The sequence below is a fragment of the Phyllostomus hastatus genome, unplaced genomic scaffold, assembly GCF_019186645.2.
Source record: "Phyllostomus hastatus isolate PE091 unplaced genomic scaffold, TTU_PhHast_1.1 phas_contig_283, whole genome shotgun sequence".
Classification (NCBI taxonomy): domain Eukaryota; kingdom Metazoa; phylum Chordata; class Mammalia; order Chiroptera; family Phyllostomidae; genus Phyllostomus; species Phyllostomus hastatus.
This window is the reverse complement of record NW_025333833.1, coordinates 17,641,129-17,655,275: the sequence shown is the minus strand read 5'-3', so window position 1 is coordinate 17,655,275 and position 14,147 is coordinate 17,641,129. Positions and strand designations below refer to the sequence as shown.

General features: G+C 48.6%; 1 protein-coding gene across 4 annotated transcripts in view; it reads left to right on the top strand.

The window, feature by feature from the left end:
• HHAT (hedgehog acyltransferase) overlaps positions 1-14,147 on the top strand; it is a 230,201-nt gene that overhangs the window by 49,470 nt on the left and 166,584 nt on the right. For all 4 annotated transcript variants that reach the window (XM_045838575.1, XM_045838573.1, XM_045838576.1 and 1 more), the window contains one exon: positions 4,529-4,700. In XM_045838575.1, the coding sequence (XP_045694531.1) occupies positions 4,529-4,700 (172 nt within the window). The remainder of the gene's footprint in view (positions 1-4,528; positions 4,701-14,147) is intronic.

The following is a 14,147-nucleotide window of genomic DNA, read 5'->3' as shown; positions in this document are numbered from 1 at the left end:
CAGGGTGTGCGGTGGGCTTGGCTTGCAGCATCTGTCTGGAATAATGTGAGTTGTCATAAATAATACTAACTGAGCACTTGCTCTGAGCCAGGTTTGGGGTGTTCCGACTCATTTCTTACTCACAACAGCCCAGAGAGAGAGATACTGTTGTTAATACCTCTTTACAGAGAGTAATAAGGAGGCAGAGAGAGGCTCATAGAACGCAGACAGGGGTGGAAGGAGTAAAGACGTGAGCCTTGTCACGCCAGCTTGGTGAGCGCCCAGGGTTGTGGACATGCATGCGTGCCTGGGGCTCAAGCTGCCCAGATCACGTCCCAGTCCTGGGGCAGCAACCCCGGCTGCAGGTCCCTCCTGCTGCTCTGGCGGAGACCACTGTACACCACCCACCTGGGTCTGGGTGACAGGGGAGGGCTGGCAAGGGTCTGATTAGGGAGTGGCTGGTTGGGAGTAGAGGTGTGATCTGTGACCCCTGGCTGACCACCCCCCACCCCCAATGTGGACTTTGATGCCCTGGACCCCCCTCTAGGGGTTGGAGCAGAGGAGGCGGAGTTGAACAGCTGGTTCTGGGAAGGTTTTTGTTTGGTGCCTTTAAACACTCGTATTATTACCGCCTGAAGGAAAAGAACTTTTCCACTTTGAAAACTGTCATCTTTACTCATCAGAACATCTCTAAAAGCCTTTGATATTCCTTTTTATGCAATTTGCATGAAAAGAGGTCTTAAAATATAATCTGTTTCAAAATGCACTTTGCAGATGAGTTAATGTGCATGGTTTTTAGTGGCGCCTTAAATTCCCACTGACGACAGTTTCCAGTGGTCTCAAGGTTGGCACTCCCCGAGGCTGGAGATGTCTCGAATGAACTGCTTTGCACACTGACAAGGGAGCAGACCCGCTTGGTGGGTGAGCTGTGCGTGGCGTGTCTTTTCTTCCTGCTGGATCGGCCAGGGACCGGTGCTGGATTTCTGAAATCAGAGGGAGCCCACTAGACTGGAGATATACATAGACTGTAAGAATGACCCGACTCCTGTAAAGATGAAGACCGATAACCACTTCTTAGATAAAAGCAAGTAGAAGGAAAAGTCATATTGGTCCCCTTCTGCTGCGTGTGCTTGTGCAGGAGCAGACACTTCTGTTCCCTGCATGGGGGTGGGGGGCAGCCAGCATCAAGAGAGAGCACTGCAGAGAAAGGTCCCTCCTGGGCCAGCGGTGACACAGTTTTGCTTCCTGAAACCCGTGGGGAAGCTCCGCCCTGAGGAGGGCAGGCGCGTCATTACTGAGAGGCCGACCAGCCCAAGTGCATGTCATGGGTCTTTGTTTTTAAAAATTTTTTTTCAAAAAGATTTTATTTATTTATTTTTAGAGAGAGGGGAAAGGAGGGAGAAAGAGAGGAAGAGAAACATCAATGTGTGGTTGCCTCTTGAGTGCCACCTGCTGGAGACCTGGCCTGTAACCCCGGCATGTGTCTTGACTGGGAATTGAACCGGAGACCCTTTGGTTCATAGGCCAGTGTTCAAGTCACTGAGCCAGACCAGCCAGGGCATGTTTCTTCTTAATCATAGATGTTTATGTCCTTTTGGACTGCATGCTGTTTGGGTAGAGAAAGGAGGGCCTGTGAACTGACCTGGAGCTGTGATGGCCCGGAGCTGGGCAATGACTGGATGGAGGTAATTTCCCTGATTGCCTGGTGAGGCACCTCCCACTGAACTCTTCTGCTCCCTGGGGTGGGCTGCACACCCAGTGACGGCTGCAGCCCCAGACGCGGGTCTGGTCTTCCGGGGACCTGAGCTTGGGGGTGGCTTCTGCTCATGGGGCCCACAGGCCCAGAGCCTGGCTCCGAGAAAGGCCCGACTGTTGGTCTGGGATGGTTTGGGCCTCTTTGTGTCTTAGCCTTGCCGCTGCCTTGGTGGGAACTCTTCCCGCCTGCACCATGGATGCTGTGTTTGTACTCGTCTCCTCATTTGCTGATGGTCATTAGTTCAAAACGAGTTTGCTTTAGAGTGCTAGAAAGGGCTGGTAATTAACAAGGAGGAACTCAGTGCACAGCTTAGAGAAGCTACGAGGGAGGTGGGAAGGTCAGGAGAAGTAAGGATGGGGCCAGCGTGAGAGAGAGGAAGGGGTACCTGCTCCTAGGGGCCTCTGGGCTTCCCCTGGAGACCTGACACTGGGCGTGCTTTAGGAGAAGGGTGGAGAAATAGACCACACCACCTCCTAGAGGATGGGGCCACAGTCCTCACAGTATTGCATCACTTTTTCCCCTGATCACAAAGAGAAGCAACTGTTAAAAACAACCTAAAGACCTTGCCTTCCAAGGGAGACCACCGCTGTTGCCAACTTGGTGTGCATCCATGCAGCCTTTCACTATTTAGACTCACTGAGCAAAAATAGTTTTCACGGCTCTGTAATCTCTGCTCCCTGGGGTGGGTGGGAGTCCTGCCTTTAACCAACCTCCTGCTGGTGGGCTCTCGGGTTGTTCCTGTTCCCTCTCGACCAAGTAACCCAGGCACCGGTGTCGGGCAGGTCGGAGTCTCCGCACCGAGGATCTGGCCGTCCCCCGGCTTGTTGACGTCGACTTGGCGCAGGGTCTGGCAGAACACTGCCCGCTCGGGGTCCGACTCCAGTGGAAACCACCCTTGGTTTGTGCCTGCAAAGGGGTCTGCCTGGGGTCATGCCGGGCAGCTGCGACTGCAGTTAGCTGTGGTCTGGACCAGTCTGCAAATCCCCGATGTGCCCGGCCCTCCTTCCTGGCTGACCCTTCCCAGCTGGCACCTCCCCAGGCGTAACAGACCTGGTGAACCTTCAAAGCAGTCGCTGTTTCCTGGCGATGCAGGTTGGTGTGGCTGTGGAACGCTAAAGGAGAAAGCAAGTTCCTGTTAGTTTGATCAGTTTACATCAAAGTGAAATCGTGGAGCGGCCCCTGGTGTAACTAACCAAGCCGGTGGCAAAAGGGCCGATCATCGTAATGCCACGAGCCAGACAGAATTTCTCGGTCTGGCCTCTTGCTGTGAGAGGGCCGTTGGAGAAAGTGGTGGGATGTGTGTCACAGTGGAACAACGGTGAATCCCCTGGCGAGCAGATCTGCCGTGGACTCTAGGGGGAGTGCGGCCCCTCCTCCTGGCTGCACAGGGACCCCCACCCCTTGAGGTTAGGGGAGAGTGGAGGCTTAAAAAGAACCTAGGGGTCACCTTCCCCAGGCACAGGCCTGGTTGATATGGTGTCTGGAACCCTCACTGTCAAGTGAGGAATCGAGCCCCTTGCCTCTGCCAGCTAACGGTTGCCGGTGCAACCCCATCCTTCGTGCACTTGCTGCCGCTCTGCAGTTCAGGGCGGCCTCGGGTCCGATGGACTGTCGTCGTGTCAGATTCAGGAATCTTCCACAGTCCCTCTCATTCTTCTGTTTGCTTAGCGGTGTAAGGCTGAAGCTGAGTTCACTTCAGGTTTTACAGCATGCTTATGCGTTTCAGAATCTCTGTGTTGTAAATGTTTGTGCATCCCTCAACAGCCAGCAGTGAGACGAGACTGCAGGCTGCCTGGGCAGAACTTGTGATTTTTTTGGTCTGTATTGTCCACAGGCCTTGAGTATATGCTGAGTGGTCTGTCTGTATCTGTGAACGGTCAAAACATCCCTCTGCCACCTCGGTGTCTGGCTCTGAGCCGTCTCCTCATTCTGCCCTGTGTCTGGTAGTCTGGGACGCCACAGGGAGGAAGGTCAAGGTGAAGAGTGTGTAATGCAAGGCACATAGTTATTAGACATTACCTACCAATTACCCAGTGCTTTTTATACACCAGGAGCTGTGCTTAGTGCGTTGTTCCTTATGTTTAGTCATCACAACACTTTGTGTTCACTTTACGTGTGAGGGAACCAGGCCTCAGAGGGTAAGTGACTTGCTCAGGACCACACAGCTGTGTGATTTGTGCTAGAATCTGATCTCGATTTTGTTTGACTCTAAGGTCCGTGTTCTTAACTGTGATGCGTGCCACCTGCTAAGCCAAAGACTTGTGTCACACACTGTCCCTGTTTGTGCTGACTCTGCCTTGTTTCAAAAACAACCGCAGTTAAGGAGGCATAGCCACACCTAATTTTTCCCTTGGTTTCGGGCTCTGTCTCTCCTTCCCCCTCCCTCACCTGCCCTGTGCCCCTTCCTGAGTTGGCACTACTCTCACCAGCCTTAGATGTGCATGGTGACGGGTGAGGACAGGCAGGGGCCCCTGAACCCAAAGAGAACCCAGAGTCCTGGGCGTTTGCAGTGCTGTTTCTGGCCTGCAGGCCCACAGAGCCCGTCTTGGCTCTCGGCACTAGGCTGGCTTGTCAACGCACCATGTTCTTACCCGGGGGCAGAGTTTCAGGCTCAGGTGTGATGTTTTTACCCATGGACATGGGATGTTCCCAAGGCAAACTAGACCAACCCTCTTTTAGTAGGTGCAGCGACTGTGTTTGTGGGCAGTTTATTGAAACCATCCTGCTGGCAATGATTTGAAAGGTCGCAAGGGCGGAGGTGCAGTCTGGTGACTTGCTGTGTTGCCACCGTAGATGCAGCAGCAAGAGCCCTGCTCCCTGAAGATGAGCGTCTCCGTCCTCGCCCGGGGGCTGGGCCGCCTCTTCTGCTGCTGGTGCCTGGCCGAGCTGATGGTTCACCTCATGTACATGCACGCCATCTACGGCAGCGCCCCGCTCCTGAGGACCGTCTCTTGTTGGACCTTAGGTAACTGGAAGTCTCTGTCCACACGACCAGCGTCAAGAATTAGCTTCAGAGTGAAGCTGGCCTCTGGGGTACATGGGGGTGCAGTTGCCTTGAGCAAACCTTTTTCCTTTTTAACCTTGTTCCTCTTGTGGCCGAGATGGCACCTGTGTAAGGTGGCTGGCGGAGGGGAGGGCTGTGGGTTGGGGTCTGGGAGCCAAGGGAACCGGTCAATCCCTTTTCCTCATGGGACCTGACCACGCTCAGCTGGGTCTGCCTCTCCTAGACACGGTAAATGGTGTGTGCACGTGTAGGTCCCTGTCTTGGCCCCTTTCTCTGGCCTACCCATCCCTTCCTACCCGCAAGCAGTTGGGGCAGAAGTCACTTCCTCAGCAGGGTGCTGTCTCCAGTGCGGAGAAACCACTGTTCTTTCTCCCTCTGGCCCAGCAAGCAGTGGCCATGCCCACGCTGAACTAAATCTCCTCATTTTCTTGTTTGTTCCCCTTTCGAGAACTCCCCGTGGTCATGAATCCAGCCTGTGGTCTGACCTCAGCTTGTGCCCTGATGGGAAAGGTGTGGTCTTCCGGCCAGTTTGGGCTGCTCCCTGCGAGGGGAGGGCGAGAGTCCACTCGGGCTCCGTATCTGGGACTCCTTGTCCATTTGGTGGTTTATGGATCACAGAAACCAAACCCAACCCTGATTGTCCTTGGTGTCACACAAGCTTCATCAGTGTTTCTAAGGAAGTTGCTTTTTTACATTAGAAAAACGCTGAGCTGTTGTCGGTGCCAGTCTCTTCTTGCTGAACACATATTCTTTATAGTTGGAATAATTAATATTCTAAAGATTTAGTGATGCGATTGGACAAAACAGAATAGACCATATGGTGGCTTATACTAAATCGACCCCCAGTTGCACTGCATTCAAGTTAAGAGGCTGTATCAGTTGGGGCGGTTTTAACTCCGAGTGATGGGAAACACAACTCAGAATGAGGCCTAAGCAGTAAGGAGAAGCTGTTCTCTCATCCAAGTATTCCTTGTAGGGTCAGCACAAGGGGCGCTCTGTCCCGTGACTCGGGAGAGTCATCCAAGATTCTTCTGTGCGTCTACCCTCAGATTAAGAATGAACCAGAATCCTAGAAGCCCCCTGTTTGCACCCGAAATCCCATCACCTTTTCTCCCCCTGTCCTCAGAGATACATTCAGGATGCACTTTTATAAAACCGTTTTTTTAAAAAAAGACTTTATTTTTAGAGCAGTTTTATGTTTACAACAGTATCTAGAGGAAGGTACAGAGATTTCCCATACATCCCTCCTGGTAAATAATGCTGCAATAAAGACACCTTTTTGAATTAGTGCTTTTGTTTTCTTTGGATAAATACCTGGAAATGGAATTGCTGGATCATATGGGTACTTTATTTTTAATTTTTTGAGGTATCTCCATGCTATTTTCTACGGTGGTCATACCAGTCTGCATTCTCACCAACAGTGCATGAGGGTTTCCTTTTCTCTACATCTTCTCCAGAACTTACTTAAGATTTATTGGTGACAGCCATTCTGACAGGGATGAGGTGATAGCTCATTGTGGTTTTAATGTGCAGTTCTGTGACGATTAGTGATGCTGAGCATCTTTTCGTATGTCTGTTGGCCATCTGTATGTCCTGTTTGGAGGAGTGTCTATTCAGGTCCTCCGCCCAATTTTTACATGGGTTTTTTTGGTATTAAATTGTATGAGCTCTTTGTATATCCTGGATATTAACCCCATATTGTATGTGTCATTGACAAATATCTTCTCCCATTCAATAAATTGTTTTTTAATGTTGTTGATGGTTTCTTCACTATGCGAAACCTTTTTAGTTTGATGTGGTTGCATTTGTTTATTTATTTTTTGTTTCCCTTGCTCAAAGAGATATAGCCAAACAGATATTGCTAAGAGCAATGTCAAGAGTTTACTGTTTTTTAAAATTATATTTTATTGGTTATGCTATTACTGTTGTTCCGGTTTTTCCCTCTTGGCCCCCTCCGCCCGGCTTCCCTCCACTCCCTCAGGCTGTCCTCACCCGTTGTTCGTGTCCATGGGTCCGGCACATGAGTGCTTCGGCTGCTCCATTTCCTGCTGTGCTTTGCATCCCATGGCCATTCCGTAACTGCCCGTGTGCACATCTCAGTCCCTCCGCCCCTCTCACCCATCGCCCGCACTGACCTCCCTCCCATCTGTCCCCATCGAAACATTCTCTGTATCTGTGATTCTGTTTCTGTTCTGCTTGTTTATTTTGTTTTTTTTTTAGATTCAGTTGTTGATAGATATATATTTGTTGCCATTTTATTGTTTATATCTTTGACATTCTTCTTAAAGAAGACCCTTTAACATTCCATATAGTAATGGTTTGATGGAGATGAACTCCTTTAGCTTTTTCTTGTCTGGGAAGCTCTTTATTTGTCCTTTGATTCTAAATGATAGCTTTGCTGGATAGAGTAATCTTGGCTGTAGGTCCCTGCTTTTCATCACTTTGAATATTTCTTGTTAGCCCCTTCTAGCCTGCAAAGTTTCTTTTGAGAAATAAGCTGACAGTCTTATGGGAGCTCCCTTGTAGGTAACTAACTGCTTTTCTCTTGCTGCTTTTAAGGTTCTCTCTTTGTCTTTAGCCTTAGGCATTTTAATTATGATGTGTCTTGGTGTGGGCCTCTTTGGGTTCATTTTGTTTGGGACCCTTTGTGTTTCCTGGACTTGTATGTCTATTTTCTTCACCAAGTTATGGAGTTTTCTGTCATTTTTTTCAAATAGTTTTCCAATTTCTTACTCTCTCTCTTCTCCTTCTGGCACCTCCACGATGCAGTTGTTGGTATGCTTGAAGTTGTCCCACAGGCCGCTTATACTCTCCTAATTTCTTTTGCATTCTATTTTCTTCTTGCTGTTTTGATTAGTTATTTTTTGCTTCCTTGTATTTCAAATTGCTGATTTGATTCTCAGCTTCATTTATTCTACTGTTGATTCCCTGTAAATTGTTCTTTATTTTAATTAGTGTATCCTTCATTTCTGATTGGATCTTTTTTATGTTGTTGAGACCCTCACTAAGTTCCTTGAGCATCCTTATAACCAGTGTTTTGAACTCTGCATCTAGTAGCTTGCTTGTCTGCATTTTGCTTAGTTTTTTATCTGGAATTTTGTTCTATTCATTCATTTGGGCCATGTTTCTTTGTCTCCTCATTTTGGCAGCCTTCCTGTGTTTGTTTCTGTGTACTGATATTTGAGAGAACTTCTATGTCCCCCAGGCTTGGTAGTGTAGCCTAATGTAGTAGGTGTCCTGTAGGGTCCAGTGGCACAGCCTCTGCTATTGTCCAAGTTGGGTACTCAAGGTATGTCCATTATATATGCTGTGTACACCCTCTTGTAGTTGAGCCTTGATTGTTGTTGGCACATCCAAGGTCAGACACCACCTGTGTTCTGTTTGGGGTCACACAGCATAAGCTGTGAAGTGATTTGCTGATGGCTGCTACTTGTGCTGGTCTTGGAGGTGCCCAGACAAGGCCCAGCTATGAACCAAGGCTGGTGGCTGCTTGTGCTGGGCCTGGAGCAACTTAGTGAGAGGTATGGAACTCATGGAAGCCAGATGCTGCTTGTTTCGGAGAATTTAGAAAAATCTGAAGCATGAGCCAAAACAAGCCATTCATATGGAAAAGCCAGTGGAGACAGCTTGCATGGGCCTGAAAGTTGGGTGGGGCAGGGCTTCGGGGAATCACCAGGGTGGGGCAAAAAGTGCAAACCAGGTTGATGGAGCCTCAGGTATGGCAGTGGCTGCCAGCTCTGTGGCTCTGTGGGGGGAAGGCTCAGAAAAGGTGCAGTGGCCTCTGCCAGCACTTCTGCCTCGGTGAAAGCTGCCCCACAGCTCTCACCCTGATGCTGGACAATTCAGTTCCTCTCCATGTCTCTGGTGCCCCTGCTCTGGAGTTCAGAGAGAGTGAGTCTGAGTAAGTCTGTACCTGGGGCCTTTAAGAGGAACTTCCAGGGAGTCCAGTAGTTTCTGTCTTCCACAGCCTCAATCTTCCTGGCACTGGAACCCTGGGCTGGGGGGCCTGGTGTGGGGCTGGCACCCTTTGCATCTGAGGTATTCCTCCTAATTTGTATCATCTACTCATAGTTGTGGGACCAGCCCCTTCTGCATCTCTACCCCTCCTACCAGCCTCGATGTAGTTTATTCTTTAATTCCGTAGTTGTAGGACTTCCATTCAGCTTGATTTCTGATGGATCTGAATGATGGTTTTCTATAGTTTAGTTATAATTTTGATGTGGTTGTATGAGGAGGCAAGCTGTGTTTACCTACACCGCCATCTTGACCGGAGGTCTGCCTGTGTTTCATAGGAGTTTTATAGTTTTTGGTCTTTCATCCATTTTGGGATGCATTCATCTTAAATGCATTCCACTTAGCCATGGTGTATAATCCATTCAATGTGTGGTTGAATCCAGTTTTTTTGGTATATTGTAAGAAAGTCATCCAGTTTCATTTTTTGCATGTATTTGTCCAGTTTTGCCAATACTACTTATTGAAGAGACTGTCTTTACCCCATTGTATATACTTGCTACCTTTGTTGTAAATTAATTGACCATATAAGCAGGGATTTATTTCTGGGCTCTGTATTTTATTTTGTTGTGTTTATTTTCATGTTGGCACCATACTGTTTTGATTATTGTAGCTTTGTAGTATAGTTTGATATCAGGGCGTGTGATACCTCCCATTTTGTTCTCTATAAAGACTTCTTTGTCTATTTGATGTCTTTTGTGGTTCTATATAAATTTTAGGATTAGTTGTTGTAATTGAGAAGAATGTCATTGGTATTTTAATAGGATTACATTGAATCTGTATATTACTGTAGGTAGTAAGCATATTTTAACAATATTAATCCTTTCAATCCATGAGCAAAGTATATCCTTCCATTTATTTGTATCCTGTTCAATTCTTTCTTTAATGACTTACAGTATTAACAGTACTCACCCTGGCTAGTGTAGCTCAGTGGATTGAATCCAATCCACTCAGTGGGCTGCAAACCAAAGGGTCGCTGGTCTGATTCTCAGTCAGGGCGCATGCCTGGGTTGCGGGCCAGGTACCCAGTGGGGACCAGGTGAGAGGCAACCACACATTGATGTTTCTCTCCTTCTCTTTCTCCTTTCTTAACCCCTCCCTCTAAAAATAAATAAAATCTTAGAAAAAAAAGAGTATAGGTCTTTCACTTCTTTGGTTAAATTTATTCCTAGGTAGTCTATACTTTTTGATGCATTTGTAAATGGGATTATTTTCTTTCTTCTTCTGATTGTTCATTATTGGTTAATAGAAATGCAACAGATTTCAATATATTGATACTGTGTCTTGCAACTTTACTGAAGTCATTTATTAGTTCTAATAATTTTTTGTGGAATCTTCAGTGTTTTCTATCTATGGTATTATGTCATCTGCAAATAATGGGAGTTTTACTTTTTCCTTACCAACTTGTTTGTTTGTTTTTTTAAGATATTTTATTTACTTACTTTTTTAGAGAGAGGGGAAGAGAGGGAGGAAGAGAGAGAGAGAAACATCAGTGTGTGAGAGATACATGGTTGCCTCTTGCATGCCCCCAACTGGTGACCTGGCCTCAGTCCGGGCATGTGCCCTGACAGGGAATTGAACCATAACTTTTTAGTTTGGAGTCCAGCACTCAATCCACTGAGCCACACCAGCCAGGGCTCAGTGGATGCCTTACCAATTTGGATGCCTTTTCTTTGTCTTGTCTGATTGCTGTGGCTAGGACTTCCAATACTGTGTTGAATAGAAGTGCTGATAGTGGGCATCCTTGTCTCGTTCCTGATCTTAGAGAAAAGGCTTTCAGCTTTTCACTATTGATTATGAATCAGCTGTGGGTTCATCATATATGGCCTTTATTATGTTGATATATGTTCCTTTTATAGCCACTTAGCTGAGAGTTTTTATCAAAAGTGTTGAATTTTGTCAAATACTCCTTCTGCATCTATTGGGATAATCATATTGTTTTTGTCCTTTACTGTGTTAATGTATTGTTTTGATTGATTTTACAGAAGTTGAACCATCCCTGTATCCCTGGGATAAATTCCACTTAGCCATGGTGTATAATCCTTTTAATGTGTTATTGAATTCCATTTGCTAATATTTTGAGAATTTTTGCATCGGACAGAGGTTCTTGAATGTATTCATTGATTTAGTGTATGTGTGGCTATTGGCATCAGCAGTTCAGTAGTATCTGGTAGACATGCCAGAAACGTCCAGGAGGTGGCAGTAGAAGCTAGGTAGTCATTTGAGAACTTCAAATTGGACACAATTTTATCAGCCTAATACTCAGCCTCTCCGGGTCAATTTACAAAGGGTTGAGGTGGAGTGGTGGTGGTGTTTCTTGACCCGAGAGAGGTGGTCTGCCAAAGTGGCCACTCTTATTCCAGTTTTCATGATATCTCTGAGTTTTATCCCTGTAAGTTCTTTTCACGAAATTATGCAAAATGTTAAAAAATTCTTAATTTACTCCAGTTTTCAGTTTTTATATAGAACATGTTTTAACGTATTGGCTGTAGATGAGAATGTCACTGGATCTCAGCAGTGAGTTATGTAGCAGCTCCTTCATTTCTAGGTGAGGAGGACACGGCCCCTCGCTCCCAGAGTGAGCAGGGCCAGCACTCTCCGTGGACTTCCAGCCCGTGGCCTCCGTCTGGCGTCTCTTGCTCTTGTGGAATTACCTCTGTTTCAGGATCGTCTTGCGTTTCCCTGATTATCATGTGGTACTTGGTTCCTTTGCTTGATTTGTACACCCCCCCGCAAACAAAAATCTGTTCGGGTGAAGCATTATGTGTGCTTGAGGACTTGTGTTGGGGAGAGAGCCACCCGGACAACTTCAGATCGACAGTTGGAGCGCCTGGTTCTTCTGCCACGTCTGAAGCTCAGGCTCTGATCTCCGGCCCTGCTGCCCTGCCCTCGTCTCTGCCCCCCCCCCCCCCCCCCCCCCCCGCTTTTTCCTGCCCCTCTTCTCTCAGGAGCAAACACCATTCGATGTTTTCTTAGAGACTGCACTGCGCACCCCCCTGGCCCGCTCCCCGCACCTTGCGCCTGCCACCCAGCACACACACACACACACACACACACACACACACTCCCTCCTGTCTCCTGCTCGCCCCCCTCTGCCCCCGCCCGGGCCTTTGCGTGTCCTTGTGCTGGGCACACGCCTCTGCCGAGGTTTCCTTTATCTAGCTAACTCCTGCTTCCAAACAGCTCACCTCCGGGCCAGGGATGCCCCCTCGAGCCCCCACGGCGAAAATGAATTACTCCGGATCAGAGAGAGAAGTCTAGGGTTCCGGTCCCGAATAGTCATCACCGTTGTGAGGCCAGGCAGACTGAGGGAGTTTAGGTGGGCCCGGTGATCGTCAAGTGTCGTTTAAGTGCGAACCGTCTTCAGGTCAAGTTGTGATCCCTGGGAAAATGGAGGTCATGTAGATCAAGTCGATCCAGCACGGTTTCACGACGCCCCCAGAGGCCATCACTACCTGCTCGTTCATCCTCAGACCTTCCTGAGGCACAGGGGCCAGGGGCCGCAGGTGCAGTGGGGAGGTGCAGGGGTGGTCTTACCTGCGGTTCCGGAGCTTAGGAGAAGTGCTGGTGTCAGTGATGAGAATTTGGGGTTCATCGCGAGCGGGTGGCCAGTGAAGATCCAGCTCAGTCGCTGGGGCCTTGGACACATCTGCTTTTCAAACCGTCCTCCCCCTGTGAGAGGGAAGGGGCCCAGAGTGCAGCCCGCGTGTTCTGAAAGATCCCTGGAAGGAATCATTGTATGTCCTTTCAAACGGCCACATTTTAAGTGGCTCTCACACACCTCAAGCACTGTCACAATAGCTGAGGGAATATATTGTATGATTCTACAAGATTAAATAAATATCTAGATAAAATTCTATAAACATAGATTAAACATACTTTGACTCCCCCCCCCCAAAAAAAAATAGCAGCAGATTTGAAAATTACCTGAGGATTTATCCTTGGAGGGGGCTTTGGTAGCTGGCAGTGACTTTGGTTTTTTTCTCCTACACCGTGCCTTCCCTTGTGAAGTGGAGTGGTGAAGTTTTGCCAGGGGTTGTTCATGGCACAACTTTTTGGGGGAGATACTTATCTGAGCAGGAGCTCTTTGCAGAGAAGCTTGGGGTTTTGCATCTCTGAGAGCGAGCGTCGGACGGGGTCCGGGAGGCCTTCCCTCTCACACCTGCAGAGTGCTGCTTCTTCACAGGGAAGTCGTGGCTGCCAAAGTTGTAGGGGTCTTTAGCGGACAAAACTGAAGGCCAGCCCCTTGGCACGAGGCTCATTTCAAATTCCCTGCGCGTTACCTTCTCGGGCACCGCAGTGGGAGCGTCAGAGTGAGCCGGGAGCACCGTCCGGTGGCGCTCTGGGGTGTGGCCCGGGGACTGCTCAGAGGCCTCTCTTTCCTGCACGTGGCAGCCGGGAGAGAGGAGTACACAGCAACACGAGGGTGACCTCGCCGACCCCCAAATTGCTGTCGACACATTGATGTATCTTTTTAAACCTGGGGAAAGGGAGTAGGGTGTGCATCTTCTAACTGGCAATTTCTCAAACCTGACTGAACGTAACTTCTCAGAAAACTTGTTTTGCATTCAGATTTCAGGACCCAAACCTAGTAAATGGGAACTTGTCAGGGACTGGTCCAGGAGTCCGTGATTAACTGTTATCCCTGGTGATTCTTAGGAGCAGACGCATTTGGGGAGCAACGTTGTAACTGATGAAGACCGTGGCGGCACGTCTGCCCACAGGGAGACACTTCTTGACAGCCGCCGATTCCCAGGGCTCGGGGGACTGATCGGTGGCTTGACTGTCCTGCCTCGCAGCACCCCCTCCACTTCTCCTTTCTCTGATTTGCCCCTCTCCCTTCACCCCTGCGGGGCTTCCTTCTGGGCTCACAGGCTGAGCGAGGAGGTGGGATCGTGCACATCTAAGTCCTCGGGGCTCCTTGTCTTCTGCAAATGCGTGTGGTTGGCGGATGAGGAGGAAGTCGAAAATCCCTGGCTGAAGTGCAGGGTTTAGATAGGGGCTCTTAATGCCTCCCCTTTGAAAGCGTGGTGTTTTGGAAAACTCAAAGCCTAAACATGTAATTAACCCGCCATGTATTCATCGTCCAGGTTCAACAGTTATCATCTGGACTCTCCCCTGTGTTGCTTTGAATCCCAGGCATCCTATCATTATCCACAAATATTTCAGGAGTCTCTCAAGAAGATAATAACTCTCATTTGCTTTTGTGTCTTAAAAGACCGATTTTTTGAGAGCAGTTTAAGAGGGTTTCATAATTGAGAGGGAGGGACAGAGATAGCCTGCGTAGCCCCTGCGCCCGCACACGCACCGCCTGCTGTGCCAGCTTCACCCCCTCCCCCCCACCCCGCACCGAGGCGTCAGCTGCAGCGGGTGGTGCACTGGCCTCGGCTCAGCACG